The sequence below is a fragment of the Thamnophis elegans genome, chromosome 6 (genome assembly GCF_009769535.1).
Source record: "Thamnophis elegans isolate rThaEle1 chromosome 6, rThaEle1.pri, whole genome shotgun sequence".
Classification (NCBI taxonomy): Eukaryota; Metazoa; Chordata; class Lepidosauria; order Squamata; family Colubridae; genus Thamnophis; species Thamnophis elegans.
Genome location: NC_045546.1, coordinates 52,901,026 through 52,918,378, shown reverse-complemented (window position 1 = coordinate 52,918,378; position 17,353 = coordinate 52,901,026). Strand labels below are relative to the sequence as shown.

Sequence of the window (17,353 nt, the reverse complement as noted above, 5' to 3'; positions counted from 1 at the left end):
TTAACCCAGAAAGAGTCATATTTCTGATAGACTTTTGCAACTACTGATTTAGCACAGACCCCCCATAGCAAGTTTCCTGTAGCAGTAGAAACACGACATTCCCCTAGCTTGCAAAATGTTCAAATTACTTTCAAAGCATGTTTTGAAGAACTGGATACAAGAAAATATGTAATTGTGATCAGAAATATAGTAGCAGTATCCAACAACCGGGAAAAAAATAGATGTATAATTTATTTATTTAGCTACATAAGTAAACAGAAAACAAACTATACCTTGTAAGGACATTCCCAGTTTGACTATAGCTTAGTTTAAGATCAGAACCCAGTGTTTCTTTGCAATATCTATAGAATGCTCTGATCACTTCAAGAAATAAGTCCGCAATGACTAATGGGCCTACAATAAGGGAAATATAAAGGAATCCAATATTTAAACACTTATTTACACATGTGAATTATCTTACTATAAAGTTATATTGACACAACTTCATCTCTGCAGTTCAATGTATTATTACATACAGTAAATATTAAGAGCATTGTTAGGATTTCACACATGATTAGCAATATGACTAGAACAGAATCTCAATATTCCACATAGATCAATTTTATGTTAACTATATTTATTTTGCAGAAGCAGCAGTCTCAGTTGATACATCAATTGAATTGTGCAAGTGTACTTTTTATGCTTTCATAATGGAAATTAATTTAATATCAGACTTCTGGTTTCTATGTACTTTTTCATTTGTTATGTCTATTCTCAGACCAAGAAAATAGTCTATATTCTAATAATTAAACAACTGGAAAGATCTTAGGCCTAAACCTTCCTGGCTTAGTGGACCGGCAGCAGGAGGAAGAGGGATGATTCTGTGTGAGCGTCAGGCACATGTATGCAACACCATTTGTGTGTGAGTGCCTGACACTCATGCAAATGGAGTTTTGTGTGTGAGCACCCACTACTTGAGCAAGCGGAGCTGCACACACACAAACGCTTGCTTATTGCTTGCGCCGCCTGGTAGTGGGCCATGACCTAGGGGTTGGGAACCCCTGGCCTAGACCATTTTCTCAAACAGTGACAGATACCTAGCAGTAATTAAGTATGATACAATATGTTGTCTCTGAATGAAGATAGGAATATCAGAAAACAAGCCATGAAGAGATGTATAAGTACTCTTTTCATAATGTATTCAAATTAATAATGAATTTAAGAAATATTGAAGAACATCGAAGTTGTATTTAGATAACGTTAATTTAAAATGATTGACCAGCATCTATGTCAGAAGAAACCTGTGTTTGTCAATAGTGTGACTTAGCACATTTAGTTCTTGAAGAAAAGTCTCTCTTTTCCTTACCTATTTCAGGCTTGTCAAGTAGGCTTATGAGAATGCGAAATGGCTTCAAATATGCATGGTGCTGTTCTTCTAAGTCAGATTCTGAAAATTTCTGATGTAGTATTTCAATTAAACCCTATTAATCAATAAAAAAATTGACAACCATGCAAATTAGTTGTTATCAGCTTTTTAAATAATTTTAGCTAATTTTTTTATTAGTAATTATTTCTTATTAAAAATCCCATAAATTGGTTTGAAAAATTCAATGCTATTCTTGAAATGACACATGACTAAATGAATAGTGTAACACTCCTGTAGGCAAGGGAAAAACACTGCATTTGAACTGAATTGAAATAGGAAGAAGAAAGGACAATTGCAGTTAATTCAGCCCATATCAGAAAATCAATTGAAGATACTTTTACTTCTCCTTTCCAGATTTCTCATTGCTTTCTTTTTGGTCTTGCTTTTTCAAAGACTGTTCCACTGTACAGGTATCTTCAACTTACAATCACAATTAAGCTCAACCTTTCAATTGCTAAGTGAGACATTTGTTAAGTTATTTTTGTCCCATTTTACAACCTTTCGTGCCATAGTTGTTAAGTGAATCACTGTAGTTGTTAAGTTAGTAACATGACTGTTAAGTGGTTTCCCCATTGATTTTCTTGTCAGGTCACAAAAGGTAATCACATGATCCAGGGATGCTTCAACTATCATAAATATGAGTCAGTTGCCAAGTGTTTGAATTTTCACTTTTCCATGTAAGATTCTGAAAGCTGGTATTATAAAATAGTATCCAGAACCAGTAGCAACAACAATTTATTAATCTAACATTTGACTGTCACCACTTAATGAAGTCATCCTTTAAAGAGTATAATATGGACCTACCTCAACTAAAAGTTCTTTGGAGTATTTTTCAAAAAAACTGTGGGCATAATCTTCTAAGGATGCATTAATGGATAACGCTGGTACAGAAGCTTTCCCTTTGATATCAGAGCCTTAAAAAAGATAATTGTAACAAGACAAAAAGTACAATATAGCATTATAGTTTTAATTAATAAAACAAGAAATCACAGCAAAAGATGAACATTTCTTTTCCTATTACTCCACTGCTATTTCTTGCTATTAGGACTGCATCAGTTATCTTCAGCATAGCTCTGTTGCATTTGATATGCACATGATACTTCCCTTCCACTGAAGTATTTTGAGGACAAAGAATAACAGATATTTCTTTGTAAGCATATAAATTAGATTAGTGTACCACTCTTTGATATTTAATATCTCAACCCCTACCTTATTCTTAAAAATAATTCAGAATAATTAAAGAATGCAAAAACAATGACAACTATATGTGATACCATACCTAGCAACCATGAATATAGCCTTCTGTTTAGTGACATATCTCTTCTTAAGAGAGTCTGTGCAGCTGCTGACAGAAGATGAACCAAATCAGACCTATGCAGTGGAATAGCACTCTCATTTGGGTCCTAAACAAAGAATCAACAAGTCAGCTGAAAGTACATGTCTTTTAATGAAAACTAAAGTACAGCAGAAAATGGAGAAGGAAACCACACAATATGGTAATAAAACATCAGCAACATTAAGAATATTATCATTCACACAATTCATACTCCTATACTGTACATCATTCACAATTTGTAAAGAAATGTCTGAGCGTTGTATTAGACAGTGGTAGGTTGCTATTGTTTTGTACCTGCCCCTATTAAGCTATTGATTTCCCCCCAAATATATTAATATTGATTTTTTCCAATATATTGCCATATTGCTTCCCATGAAACTACACCTTGAAATAGTTTAGAAATACAAAATAAAAGTTGTTAAATAAATGCATTAAAACAATAAGATATGTATTAAAAAGAATGTTTTTTAAAATTCATTTTTCATTTTCTGTGGGGATGGTGGGTTGGGAAATGAGAACCAAACAAAACAATTCATTAGAATAAAAGCTACCTTGTTAGATTGGGCCAAGGTTCATTTTAATCCATCGTTTTTCACAATAGTTAGCCAGTCAGTAGGTTCTTCTCCCCCACTATTATTTCTCTCAATTGGGCTTTGGAGAAATGCTATCCTCATTGTTGATTTGGAAATAACAATGAATCAAGACTATCTCAAGTAGATACTCCCAGAACCTGATGATTTGATACAGTGAAGTCTCTACAAACATATGTTCTTGATACCTTGATTTGTCTTAAATAGTAAAAAACTAGTTATTGAATACAAATACACATAGGAGTAACCTTACCAGGAATCTTCCATAACATTTTGTAAACAAAGGCAAATATGTATGGAGATAAATATTCAATCATCTAGGTCATGGATGTCCCAAATGTGCTTTTCAAAAGGCAACTGCTTTCTAGTTTTTTTTTTCCTTGAAAACATTTCATTTCTCATCCAAGAAGCTTCTTCAGTTCTGACTGAATGGTGAGGAATAGAAGAATTTATATTCTTTGCAGTCATCTGCTCATTAACACTCCGAAGGTCATCACTGGCATTCTGAGTCATTGATGCCACTTGGAGATTTATCTGTATCCTCAAGGTCACCTGAATCAGAGTGCATATTTACAGAAGCAAAACATTTTCAAAGAAAAAACTCAAGAAAGTCCAGTTGCCTTTTGAAAAGCACCTCAAGGCCAAAAATAATTGAATTAAAAATAATTTGCTTACCAAAGAAGAATATAATGGGAAAAAGAAGAGAACTACTTCCAAAGTGTTTCTTTGTACAAGAACATTTGAATCCAGCATTGACACACAAATAGCTTGTATCTAGAAAAAAAAGTGAAATAACATTTGATATAATAACCCCCAATAGACTGATCATTTTCTTTTGCTCTATAGATTGAACTTCATACAACAAAAGTGTGGTAGAAATTTATTTTTTAAATCCAGAAGTTCTCAATTTTCAATCTCTTTCCACATCGTAATCATATTCTAATTCAAGAATATGATGATGCAGGGATTTTTTTTGTGGATCCCCTTCCCCAAATTATTTGAGGAATATGTCCATTGAAAAGGAATAATGCAACAATACCTTAGAATCATATTAAATTATTTAACAATAAGGACAAAATGATATGTTAGCAACTTTTTTTTAAAGAGCTGGCTCACAATAAGAGGGGAAGTCAAATTTGTTAACAATCAAAACTTAACACACTTAACGTATTTGCTCACAATGATGTATTTGTTTATCTTATTTGCTTGCTGCCAATTCCAATCTGGCTCATGATAGTTTATAACAACATATAAAGCTTACAATACAATTAAACATCCTAGCAGGTAAAACTATGAAAACGATGCTATTAACATTCTACATCCACAACTATCAAAATTAGTAACATCTAAATAAATTATCTCATACAATAATTACATTAATAAATCATTTTGAACAATTTTATAAACAATACTTTCAAAAGTCAAACAATCTCCTAATCATAAAAAGGATAAGACTGCATCATTTTCTATATCGGACTATTTCCATTTCCTAATAACCCAGAACTCTGAAGAGGGGTTATCAATTATCACTTTGGGATAATTGTACTGAGAGATTGATTAAAAGTAGAGGTTGCGGTCCTGACGATACAATATTGATGCAAACCATATCTGATTTTATAGGTCAAAACCTGTAGCAATTTGATTTACACTTGATAGAAATCTATTAGCAATCAGTGAAGAGTTTTTTGCAGGCAATATCTGTAAATTACTGGACTGAAGCATTTTGTACCAATTGCAGCCCAAAGGATATGTGGAAGGCCCTGTACTAGAAAAGGCCATGATTAAATGCTTCAATCAAAGTTTCTAAATTTATGTTTGACACATTTCTAAGAGACATTAGTTAGGACATAAACTGAAGCAACGACCACAATTCAAGGTAAAGTCAATTGCAAGAAATACCATATTTTTTGGAGTATAAGACACACCAAAGTTTTGAAGAGGCAAATTAAAAAAAAGTAGGTAGGTAGATAGAGGGATAGAGAGGGAGAGAAAGAGAGAGGTAGGTAGGGAACGAGAGAATAGTTAGGTAGGTAGGTAGATAAAGGGATAGAGAGAGAGTGTGTAGGTAGGTAGGTAGAGGGATAGAGAGAGAGAGAAATAGAAAGATAGAGAAATACAGTAGATAGGTAGGGAGAGAGAGTAGTTAGGTAGGTAGGTAGGTAGATAAAGGGATAGAGAGAGAGAAATAGAGAGAGGGGGAAGAGAAATACAGTAGCTAGGTAGGGAGAGAAAGTGTATGTATAGGTAGGTAGGTAGAGGGGTAGAGAGAGAGAAATAGAGCGAGAGAGAAATACAGTAGATAGGTGTTTCTGCTGGCATAGCACTTGATTAATGTAATTCTCATCAATCAGTTAAAGAGCTTTCCAAAAGGAAAAAAAGTTTTTGCACTCTGCAAACCTCCCCAAAATGGCCCATTTTTCACAAAAACGGGCCCATTTCCCCCCCGAAAAGGGCATGAATAGCCTTGGGGGGGGGCTTGCAGAGTGCTCCTGGAGGGGTGGGCCCCCCAAAATGAGCAAAAAATGGCCCGTTTTTTGCAAAAATGGGCTCATTTTTTGTCAAAAATTTTGCATGCATAGCCTTATGGAGGCTTAGAGTGCTGTTGGGGGTTGGGGGGGGGGGGCAAAAAAGTCCGTTTTTTGCTCACTTCTGCCCTACCCAGCCCCCAGGAGCTCTCTGAAAGCCTCCATATGGGTACGCACAGCCATTTTGGTGAAAGGGTGGGCTTCGGGAGGCAAAAATGCTGTATTTGGTGTATAAGATGCACCCAGATCTTCAGCCTCTTTTTGAGGAAAAAAGGTGCATCTTATACTCCGAAAAATATGGTAGTTGAAAAATATGTGAATATGAGAAAGACATGTAGCTATGTGTTTGTTGATGTTGAAGAAAGTATATTATGAAGTGAATAAACTTGAATTATGGGAAGTTTCCATGAATATGGAATGAAGGTTGATTGCCAAATGTATAAGAAAGACTGGATTATAATGGAAGCAAAACACTCATACTGGCAAATGATTTAACACTGGTCAGGGAGTAAGGTAAGAATGCATTATGGTCCTTGCTTGTTTAATGCACTTATTGGCAAATGTATAAAGAATGTATCTGGTGGCATTAAGGTGAAATTATCAGAATATATCAATGTATGAATGCTTCTATATGCAATATTATCAAGTTCCTTGCTGAGAACCTGATTTACTTAAATGTTATACAAACTGTATGATGCAACAAAGTATATGAAATGTATAATTAACATGTCAAAACTAATGTTTGTCACACAAAATGAACTGAATAATTGCAAATGGCACTTAAATGGTGAAAATCAAGACCAACCAGATAAATTTGTGTTCTTTGTTAACATTTACTAAATATGTCAAAACAGATGGAGGAATTTTAAGGTTTCAAAAGCTGGCAGAAATATGACAGCAGTATGTCATTTATTGCATGTAATGAATAATTAAAATAGAATGAGTGAACTTAAAATCGTTGTGTATACATCCTCCATTCTATTACATGGAAATAATACATCAATATGGTAGAAGAAATATAGTGTGTTGTAATAGGAATGGCTATTTCTTCTTGTTTTTAACCACATGGGCATCTTATTTAGAGTCAGAAAGGAAGGGATGCTGAAATAATATGGATTGAATATAGAATTGTGCTCATTATCAAAGAATGCTGCACTGATTTGGTTATATGAAGAAAACTATGAGAATCAAATCACAAGACAAATAAATGAAGTGACAGACAAAGAAAGTTGTCCTTGTGTGGAAATGAGAAGTGAGAAATCAATAAAAATATCTTATATGGATGTGGTAGCCACAAGGATACAAGGATATTCAGAAATGTAGTGAATGAGGCCGATGTAAACTAAATACAATTAATTTTTCTCTTTTTCCTCTTCTGCACTTCTTTGGCTTATTATCTACTATTCCTTTTCTGTGCTGCCCATAAAGTTGCTTACAGAAAGGGAATATTATGGTGGGCACATAAATGTATTCTCCATCTCCATGTTGCATAAATAATTACACAAAGGCTTACACATCCTTGAACACTGAATTAACATTTAAATTTTACACAAACCTCCATAGAATGCAGAACTAATTAGCATGATGATTATAGACAGAACATAAAAATTTTAACTTGAGTAATAAACTTTAATTTTAATGAATATGTATTTACCATGCAATGACAGAAAATGGAAAATTTGCCTCCACTTGCATTAGTTTTCAAAGCAGTTAAAGGAGGAAGCATTTTTACCAGAACATATTATCCTAATTCACATTTCATAGGGATTCAATTATTTATTTATATGACTTATAGAGTCATCTATCTCATAACAGCGACCTTGGTATGTTACACAGGTACTGCCAATTAACAGTTAGCTAAGAAAATGATGATTTTATCTGCAATTTTCCATTTTTCGTCATTATTTATCTTATAAAAACAAAGATTATTTATTATTTAACCTACTGTGAGATTAGGATCAGTCCCCATTATATAATTCTGCTGCTTTCCAGGTATTGCTCTGTTGATATGATTGACAACAAAAAGGGAAGCAGGTAGTCTTACAGAAGGGCTAACCAAGACACTGGCCCACAAGGCAGAATAAAACACTTCTTTTCCAATTACAAGGGACAACTTCACAAGCAAAGCATCAGTCCTGTAAAGCAAGAAAAGACATTATGCAGCTACAAAATTTAAATAAATAAATTTGGTACAAGCTGATGTTGAAATGTATACTATACATATTAAATAATGTATTTTTCCAATGTTTAGACAATACAAAAATTCCTAAGAAAAAAGGAAAAGGAAAGGAAAGGAAAGAGACCTGTAAACTACAGTAACTCCACACTGAAGATATAGGCTTTTACTTCAAATCTAAGATTGATTAGTAAGATCTTTACATAGAAAAGTAAAAGCTAATATAAGAATTTTCTGAGAACTCTGAGAGACTTCTGGGGAGGGGCTTGCTGATGGGAGCTGTTCATTACAGCTGCTCCTGAATTCCTGGTCACGTTATCTGTCGGATGATCAATCCATCAGACGTCTGGCAGTTTGTTTACCTTATTCTTCAGGCAAAGAAGATGAGCCGTTTTGCTGAGCAAAGTGCCATCCGACCCTCACAGTTTGTGTCTGGGAGTGGGGGAAGTCCAGCTGAGGACAGAATTGTCTCCATGCCGGGAATTCCAGCTGTGATTGCAGTGCGAAGCAAACTCTCTCTTCCTCAGAACAAAACCTGATTTATTGAGTCCAAGGTGAGCAGGACTGGTACACGTGAGCCCTTAATTTGTTTGTTTAAATCTTAGCTTCATTTTTACAAGAACTTCTTCCGATAACTTAACTATTAAAGAGACAGTTAAAATGGCGCTGAGCTCGCTGAGCTGCTTCGTAACACTGTTTATGTTTTGAATTTCTACGGAGTTTTAAAACTTCAAAGGAAAGGAATGATTTATCACTTCACTTCACAGCTGTATAATTGGCCAGCAGAGTTTTATTAATTGGTTGAAGAACAAACTTGGAATGGCCTCTAAGCCAAATCTTACTCTAAAGATGCCCCCCCGGCTCCTAAAGGCTATGGCACATCGCCCGCACCTGGCACAAAACTGCAGTCTCTGCCTCCTACTCCCCCTATAGGCGAGCCACTAACGAAGGAATTCTTCCTGAAGGAGCTGGCCGAGGCTTTTAATACTCAGGCAATTACGGTGGAATCAAAATTCAAAGAACTCAAAGAAGGGCTCAAAGAAGAGATATCCGTGGCGCATAAGGATCTGTCTGATAAACTTGAGACCCGGGTTCAAAAAATCAGAGACGATATACTGGGGATTGTAAGTTTATTGACAGAACATGTTTCCGGAATTGAAGACAGACTAGATGATCTTAATGACGCCAATATTAATTTGGTATCGAAAACAGAGGCAATGCAACAAAAAGTTGAAAATGCTGAAAAAGAAATTATGATGATACAGTACAGACAAATGGAACTGGCACTAAGAATAAGAGGTTTGCGTGAAAACAAGCAGGAAAACTTGAAACAGATTCTTTCAGAAGTGTTTGATAGCCTGATGGGAAGAACAGGGGGTAACTTTGATTGGCAAATTGATAAAGTTTATCGCGCTAATTCTTGGCTGGCGAAGCAGAAGCAGCTTCCACAGGACATTGTGATATATTTTACTACAAGAGACATGAGGAATATGATATTACAAGAGTCCTATAAAACTAAGCTTCAAATTGGGGGTCAGGAATTGACCGTTTTGAAAGAGATACCACCTCAAATGCTAAGATCCAGGAAAGACTATGCTTTTTTAGTTGAAGAACTTAGAAATCGCCAGCTACAGTTCAGATGGGACGCACCATTTGGCCTAGCACTCACATTTGAGGGACAAAGATATCGTCTTAAATTAGTATGGAAAGCTCGAGATTTTTACCATAATATTTTGAAGGCTGGACATCCCGCACTATCTGGACCTAGAGAAAGAGCACAAGAAGGACAAGATAGACAGCAAACTACACAATTACCAAATAAGATGGATCATCTTTCTCGCTTAGAAGCACAAGGAGCCATGGAACAAAGACCAAACCGTATGATTACCAGACGAATGGATCAACAATCCAAAATGCAACAATCCCAACAATCACCTGCCATCGGTCAAGAAGCTACAGTAACCAGTTTAGAAGCAGTGGGAGGGGCCAGGCCAAAGGTTAAACTTCAGGATATCCAGGAGGCTCTAAAAAAAAGCTTCAGGAAACCAAAGATGACAACTAAGCTTCTAACATGGAACGTCAATGGATTGAACTCTCCACAGAAGAGAAAGAAAATATTCCACTATCTTAAACAGTTCAAGAATGATATAATTTGCTTGCAAGAAACTCATATTAGATCAACTGATCAAAAATATTTGATTAACACAAGATGTGGCCAACACTTTATAGCTTCTGCTACGGAAAAGAAAAATGGTATAGTTATATACTTAAGAAAAGACATGAAAGCTGAACTAATCGAAACAGATCCCCACAGAAGATACATCACATTAGATTTGGTATTAGAAGGGAAAAGGACATTGCTACTGGGAATATATGCTCCTAATCAACAACAAGATGGATTTTATAGAAAACCTCATGCTACATGGGGCTGCCCTTGAAGAGCATCCGGCGACTTCAGCTAGTACAGAACGCGGCCGCGCGAGTGATCGTGGGTGCACCTCGGTTCACCCACATAACACCTATCCTCCGCGAGCTGCGCTGGCTACCTGTCGATCTCCGGATGCGCTTCAAGGTGTTATTAGTCACCCATAAAGCCCTGCATGGTAGTGGATCTGGATACTTGAGAGACCGCCTTCTGCCAATTACCTCCCTGCGACCAATAAGATCTTATAGATTAGGCCTCCTCCGTATTCCATCGGCCAGCCAGTGCCGGCTGGCAACTACAAGGAGGAGGGCCTTCTCAGTAGTAGCCCCGACCCTTTGGAACGAGCTCCCCGTGGAGATTCGTACCCTCTCCACCGTCCAGGCCTTCCGCATAGCCCTTAAGAACTGGCTAGCCCGTCAGGCCTGGGGACAAGGATAGGCGCCCCTCCCGAATGATGAATGTATGTTGCTTGCTATTTTATTATATGTCTCTATGTCAATGTTTGTATTCCCCCTCCCTGATTTTATGTGAGCCGCCCTGAGTCCCCTCAGGGAAATGGGCGGCCTACAAATATTAATAAAATCTATAAATCTATAAATCTAAATTAGTAGAGTGGGATTATAGGTCTTGCATACTACTGGGCGACTGGAACGGTGTTATGGATACTAAGAAAGATAAGAAGGTTTCCCTCCCAAATACGAGCAAAACTACCTAAGTCCTTTTTCGATATGATGGATGACTTCGAATTGAGAGATATTTGGCAAGAAAGAAATGCAGAACATGACTTTACCTTCTTCTCTGATAGACATCAATCCTTTTCTAGGATCAATTTTATATTAATTACTAATGATTTGCTTTTCAGGGTAAAGAAGACAAAGATCTCAGCTAGAGTTTTATCAGATCACAATCCAGTTTGGATGGAGTTGGGAGGGGTGACACAAGCAAGAAGGTCTTGGAGATTGAATGAAAATTTATTCAGATATGAAAAGTACATTAATGAATGTAAAAAATTGCTAACAGAATATTTTGTTTTTAATGTGAATAAGGGCACACCTATGGAAATTGTATGGGATGCAAGTAAAGCGTATATAAGCGTATGATAAATATAAATAGATTACATAAACATAAACAAGGGGCAAAACGAACAGAACTGGAAGATGAAATCAGGAAGAAAGAGCAAGAGTTGACTTTAAAACCAGGAGATATAAAGATTAAAGAAGCAATTACTATATTAAAGGACCAATTTAACATGTTGATCTCAGACCAGGTAGCCACTAGTCTGTTATACACAAAACATAATACCTTTTGTAATGCAAATAAATCTGGCAGATGGTTAGCATATCAGATGAGGAAAAAACAAAATTCTCGAAACATAACTAAACTACTTTATAGAGGGAAGGAAGTGTTCCAACAGGATGAGATTCAAAAGGCCTTCCGGGAATTTTTTGCAGAGCTGTATAAGGGTGAAAAAATTAATGGCCTAGATATAGAGAGATACTTGGATAAAGAAAAAATACCCATAGTTAAAGAAGAGCAGAGGCAAAAATTGAATCAACCAATAACTTCGGGGGAAGTTCTGCAGGTAATTAAGCAGTTAAAGGCAGGGAAGGCACCCGGCACCGATGACTTGACAGCGGCTTACTATAAAAATCTACAGTTAGAAATGGTAGAACCTCTTAAGGAATTATTTAATAAGATTCAAACGGAAGGTAAGGTACCCCCATCTTGGAAGACAGCTTTTATATCCCTGATACCTAAAGAAGACCAAGATATTACTCAACCCAAAAATTATAGACCTATTTCATTACTTAATGTAGATTATAAAATCTTTACTAAAATACTAGCAAATAGGTTAATGTTGGTTATTCAACAATTGATTCACAGTGATCAAACAGGCTTTATTCAAGGGAGACAAATGAGAAGTAACGTAAGATTAATTATTAATGCACTAGAATACTTGGGAAAGAACAATCAAATTCCTGCCGCGTTCATATTTCTGGACGCTGAGAAAGTCTTTGATCGAGTTAATTGGCAATTCCTGTTGAAAACATTGCAAAAAATGCAAATAGGAGAAAGTTTCTTACAATCAATCAAAGCAATATATCAACAGCAAACGGCTCAAATTATAGTCAATGGAAGTTTAACAGACTTTTTTCAAATTGGAAAAGGTACAAGACAGGGTTGTCCCTTGTCTCCACTATTGTTTATTATAACTTTGGAAATACTGCTGAACAAAATACGGGGCTTGGAGGGTCTAAAGGGAATTAAGATTAGGCAGCAAGAGTACAGAGTGCGTGCTTTTGCGGATGACCTGGTTATAATATTAGATCAACCGCAGGAATCCAGTATGATCTTAATGAATACGATTAACCAATATGGTCAAGTGTCTGGCTTTAAAATAAATCTAGGGAAAACAAAAATACCAGCTATAAGTATGAATACTAAACAAAAGGAAGAACTAGGAGGAATGATAGGATGTGAAACAGTTAAGAAGGTCAAACACTTGGGAGTTAATATCTCAATCTCAAATGGGAAATTATATAAGTATAATTATGAACCATTTTGGCATAGTATACAGACAGAGATGAAAAAATGGGACAAGTTGCAGTTATCTTTGTTGGGAAGAATAGCAGCAGTGAAAATGAATACCTGTTATACAACAAAAAAGTGAACAAAAACTTTAAAAGTCATATTTTAAGGAATGCTTTGCTGTGGGTTTGGAAAAAATATCAATACAAATTAAATGACAAGATACCCATGTGGGCAATTCCTAGACATGCAATAGAAAATATGAACATAGCACGAAAACAGGATATAATCACTTACAGACAGCTTCTTACCCTAGAAAGGGGTGTATTACAAGTAAAATCCTTAGATGTATTAAAAGAGGAAAAGGTAATTCAAACTTGGTTCCAGTATGGACAGCTACAGGCCAGGTGGAAAACGGATCAAAAAATTGGTTTCATGCAAGTCGAGGATAATTTATTTAAACAAATAAGAGACCAAAGTTTAATGCATATAAAGAGGATATACAATGTATTAGTACAGATGGATTCTGAAACAGAACTAGTTAAAGATTGTATGATTAAGTGGGCTCAAAATATTGAAGAACCAATAATGTTGGATACATGGGAAAGAATTTGGGTAAGAAATGTAAAATTTACACAAGCCCAAAACTTGAGAGAAAATTTTTACAAGATGTTCTATAGATGGCATTTAGATCCTAAAAAGTTGGCTTCTATGTATCCGAATTTACAACCCAAATGTTGGAGATGTGGTTCTCTCGATGCTACATATTTCCACATATGGTGGACTTGCCAAAAGGTTAAGGCATTTTGGATAAAAATATGGTAGATTATGCAAAATGTTCTTTAAAAAAGGATAGTTTACTCCTCAGTTATTTTTGTTAGGTATAATTACTGACTGTACAGCGGTAGAGATTAACTTGATTTTGCACTTAATAACGGCAGCAAGACTGTTGGTGGCGCAATACTGGAAGAAGGAAGACTTGCCTACAATTCAAGAATGGACATTGAAAGTCACAAATTTAGCCGAGATGGCTAAAATATCTGCATATCTTAAGGACCATTCAAATGAGAGATATAAATGAGACTGGAAAAAATGGATTGATTATATACAAAATAAGTACGGGATTAAGAAATTCCAGATAGCTTATGCTTAAGATCAGGAATGATTTAAATTGTTTAAAGTTAGCTTAGCAAGGAGGAGCTAAGTTCAATGTAAATATGTTATTAATTTCTTATTCTTTTTTCCAATATATTTCAGACTGTGTTTGTTAAAAATCTATACCGTGTATGGGTTCTGGGAAGTCGAGGGGGGTAGGTTGTGGGGGGTTGGAGGGGAGGGTGGAGGGGAGGGATATATATTAGGTTTGATGAGACGTGTTAGATTTTAATGTAATTTGATCCCACATGTATACTGTTTCTTTTTTTTTTCTTATATTTTCATTACTATTATTATTACTATTTTTTCTTTAAAACTAGGATATGTTAAGCATATTGACATGTAGCGGAAATACACCAAGGAGAGGAGGAGTGGGAAATAGAAGGGAGAAGAAAGATGGGAAGAGAAGGATAGGAGAGAGGGTAAGGGGGGAAGATGAGAAGGATAAGGAGGAGTGAATTGTAGAGAGAAGAGTAGTAGAAAGGGAGGAGAAGTAGAGTAGAAAAGGATGATGGAGGGAAGATAGAAAGTTGGAGGGTGGTAGAAGAAAGAGGTGTATGGAGAGCAGAAGAGCTATAATGGGCAGTGACGTGCGGTGAGGTTGATACCTGGTGAGGCTCAGCAGGGCAGCTGTCGGCCTCGGCGGGGGGGGGGGGGAATTTGCATCGCGGGAGCAACCAAGCGCCCGGGTCTGCAGCAAAGGCGCTTGGTGGCTCCCGCGATGCAAAGTGCCCCGCTGCCCCCCCCCGCTGTCCCGGCCTGTGTCCGCTGCTTCTCCAAGCTCCGCCGCTGGAAGTCCCGGATCGCCTCTGGGGGAAGGCTGAGTGAAAAACGGAGCGAAGCTTCTCCGCGGCCTCCCAGCACTATGCAGAGGCTCTCACAGGAGCACGTGTCAGCGGCTGGTGGCCCAGAGCGGCCCCGGCTGTGAGACAAGGGAGCGCTTAAAGTAGCCGCTGCCGCTACCACCGCTCTGCCGGGCGAAGGAGGGGGGGTGGCGGCGGCGGCAGCGGCTGCTTTAAGTGCTCCCTTGTCTCACAGCCGGGGCCGCTCCAGGCCGCCGGCCGCTGACACATGCTCCTGCAAGAGCCTCTGCACAGTGCCGGGAGGCTGCAGAGAAGCTTCGCTCCGCTTCTCACCCAGCCTTCCCCCAGAGGCGATCCGGGACTTCCAGAGGCAGAGCCTGGAGAAGCAGGCCGGGGCAGCGGGTGGCAGCATCGAGGATGGTGGGGCACTTTGCATCACGGGAGCCGCCAAGCGCCCAGGGCTGCAGCAAAGAGGCAGCCTCCTCCTTCTCGCCCACTCCTCTCTCCTCTGAAGCACGCCCCGCCCAACGTAAGCGTGCTCAAGAAGACACGATTGGCTGCTTCCAAATCAGGAGGCGGGAGAATTAGTGCCTCTTTTCCATCTGAACTTCTTTGCGTTTTAACTCTTTATTAACTTTTAGAAGGCGAAAAATTCCTTATGGAAAAGAGGCCCCGAGTTCTCTCGCCTCCTGCTTTGGTTAACACTAAGCAGACACCAAGCCACTGTGACCTGTAATCTGGTAGCAACTATCTTGGCTTTAATTATTTAAAAAAATATATTTAAATTTCTTTCTTTTTCCTGAGGCTCCACCTCCCTTGCCTCTAGTGACTGCACGTCCCTGATAATAATAATGAGCCAAGGTGGCGCAGTGGTTAAATGCAGCACTGCAGGCTACTGCTAGATCAGCAGGTCAGCGGTTCAAATCTCACTGGCTCAGGGTTGACTCAGCCTTCCATCCTTCCGAGGTGGGTAAAATGAGGACCCAGATTGTTGGGGGCAATATGCTGACTCTCTGTAAACCGCTTAGAGAGGCCTGAAAGGCCTATGAAGCGGTATATAAGTCTACTGCTATAATGGGTTTCTATTTTTCTGGGCATTGTTGACAAGAGGAACTGATGTAATTATTATTTAATACTATATGATACGGGCTATGTATAGTATACATGTGAGTGTGCATTATGAAAATGAAAATGGAAATAAAATATTCATTACAAAAAAAGAATTTTCTGAGAACTCTGAAAACAGATAATTCATCTAAATGAAGTAGATCTTTATTAAGTCTTGTTTTCAGCCTAATGTTATGATGGAAGTAGCCAGAGTGGTTATGGATTTGCAGGATGAGGCCTGGTCAGGTGGGGGATAACAACTGTTTTAGTTTTTCTGGATCTCTTAAAAGTTCTTTGGTATTGTTGACCATATTATTATGCGATAGAAATAGTGTAATTATTCTTGTTCCAAGGAAGGGAGATAATTGATACTCTCTTTGCTTTATACTTATATCCACAGGCTTCCATTTGTTCTCTAAACTATTCAACAACTTCATGAACCTTGTAGATGAAGCAATCTTAGATTTAGGTTGAAGAATCATCAATATTTGGATCCACTGGTCTCAGTTTCTACTATTAGGTAAAAAGCTACATGGAACAGAAATGAATCTTAATTTACTGACTTTTTGTTGAGTAAAGCTTTTAATTGAGTAGTCATAGCTTGCTTCATGTTGAGTTAGCATACTGAATGAATCTAGCCACTGTGGATTATAAAACATGGTGTGAATACAGATTTCTGGTTCATTTAATAAACTATATATATGTTTAAAATGTTCCATTTTCAATTTTTCTTCATCATGACTGCAATTTATGGCCTGTTGCGTATGTTACTTAGCATATCTTTAACTTTTTTGCTTTTCTTCAAAAAGGCAGAGTATAAGTTGGGGATGATAATAAATGATGAGCTGAAAAGGTTTTCTGATTTGGACCAGAACTTTTCTAGTGGAAAGACATCTCCCAAGAATTTTCTTCCAGCATGTACCAGGAAAAACCTGATTGTCTGAACAGAAGCTTCTGCTTAATACATGGCCCTGACTAAATAAAATAAGAGTATGCAGTACTGCATTCCTGGCTTTATTTTTGGTAGCTCATCTTCCCCTGGACTGATTCCCACTGTAGATATAGAATGAAAAGAGAGTTAAAATGTATTTATTATTTTTAATTTTTATGTGAAAGAAATACTTTACCTGTCATAGAATTCTGATCCTTCCTCCAAACCAGGCAAAAGGCCAATTAAGAAGGCCTGAAGACTTGGCAGGAGAGATTTCTGAAGTGGGAGAAAATAATTTTCATACAAATCGAGCAAGACGGGTTTCACTGACAATGCTGCAACACCAAGCAATGGAAAAAGGCCTGAACTGG

General features: G+C 37.4%; 1 protein-coding gene across 3 annotated transcripts in view; it reads right to left on the bottom strand.

Moving 5' to 3' along the window:
• Positions 1 to 17,353, bottom strand: part of DOP1B (DOP1 leucine zipper like protein B) — a 69,922-nt gene that overhangs the window by 42,750 nt on the left and 9,819 nt on the right. For all 3 annotated transcript variants that reach the window (XM_032219139.1, XM_032219137.1, XM_032219138.1), the window contains exons 4-10: positions 17,179 to 17,349; positions 7,802 to 7,991; positions 4,007 to 4,105; positions 2,685 to 2,808; positions 2,210 to 2,319; positions 1,346 to 1,460; positions 273 to 393 (exon numbers count right to left, since the gene is read on the bottom strand). In XM_032219139.1, the coding sequence (XP_032075030.1) occupies positions 273 to 393; positions 1,346 to 1,460; positions 2,210 to 2,319; positions 2,685 to 2,808; positions 4,007 to 4,105; positions 7,802 to 7,991; positions 17,179 to 17,349 (930 nt within the window). The remainder of the gene's footprint in view (positions 1 to 272; positions 394 to 1,345; positions 1,461 to 2,209; positions 2,320 to 2,684; positions 2,809 to 4,006; positions 4,106 to 7,801; positions 7,992 to 17,178; positions 17,350 to 17,353) is intronic.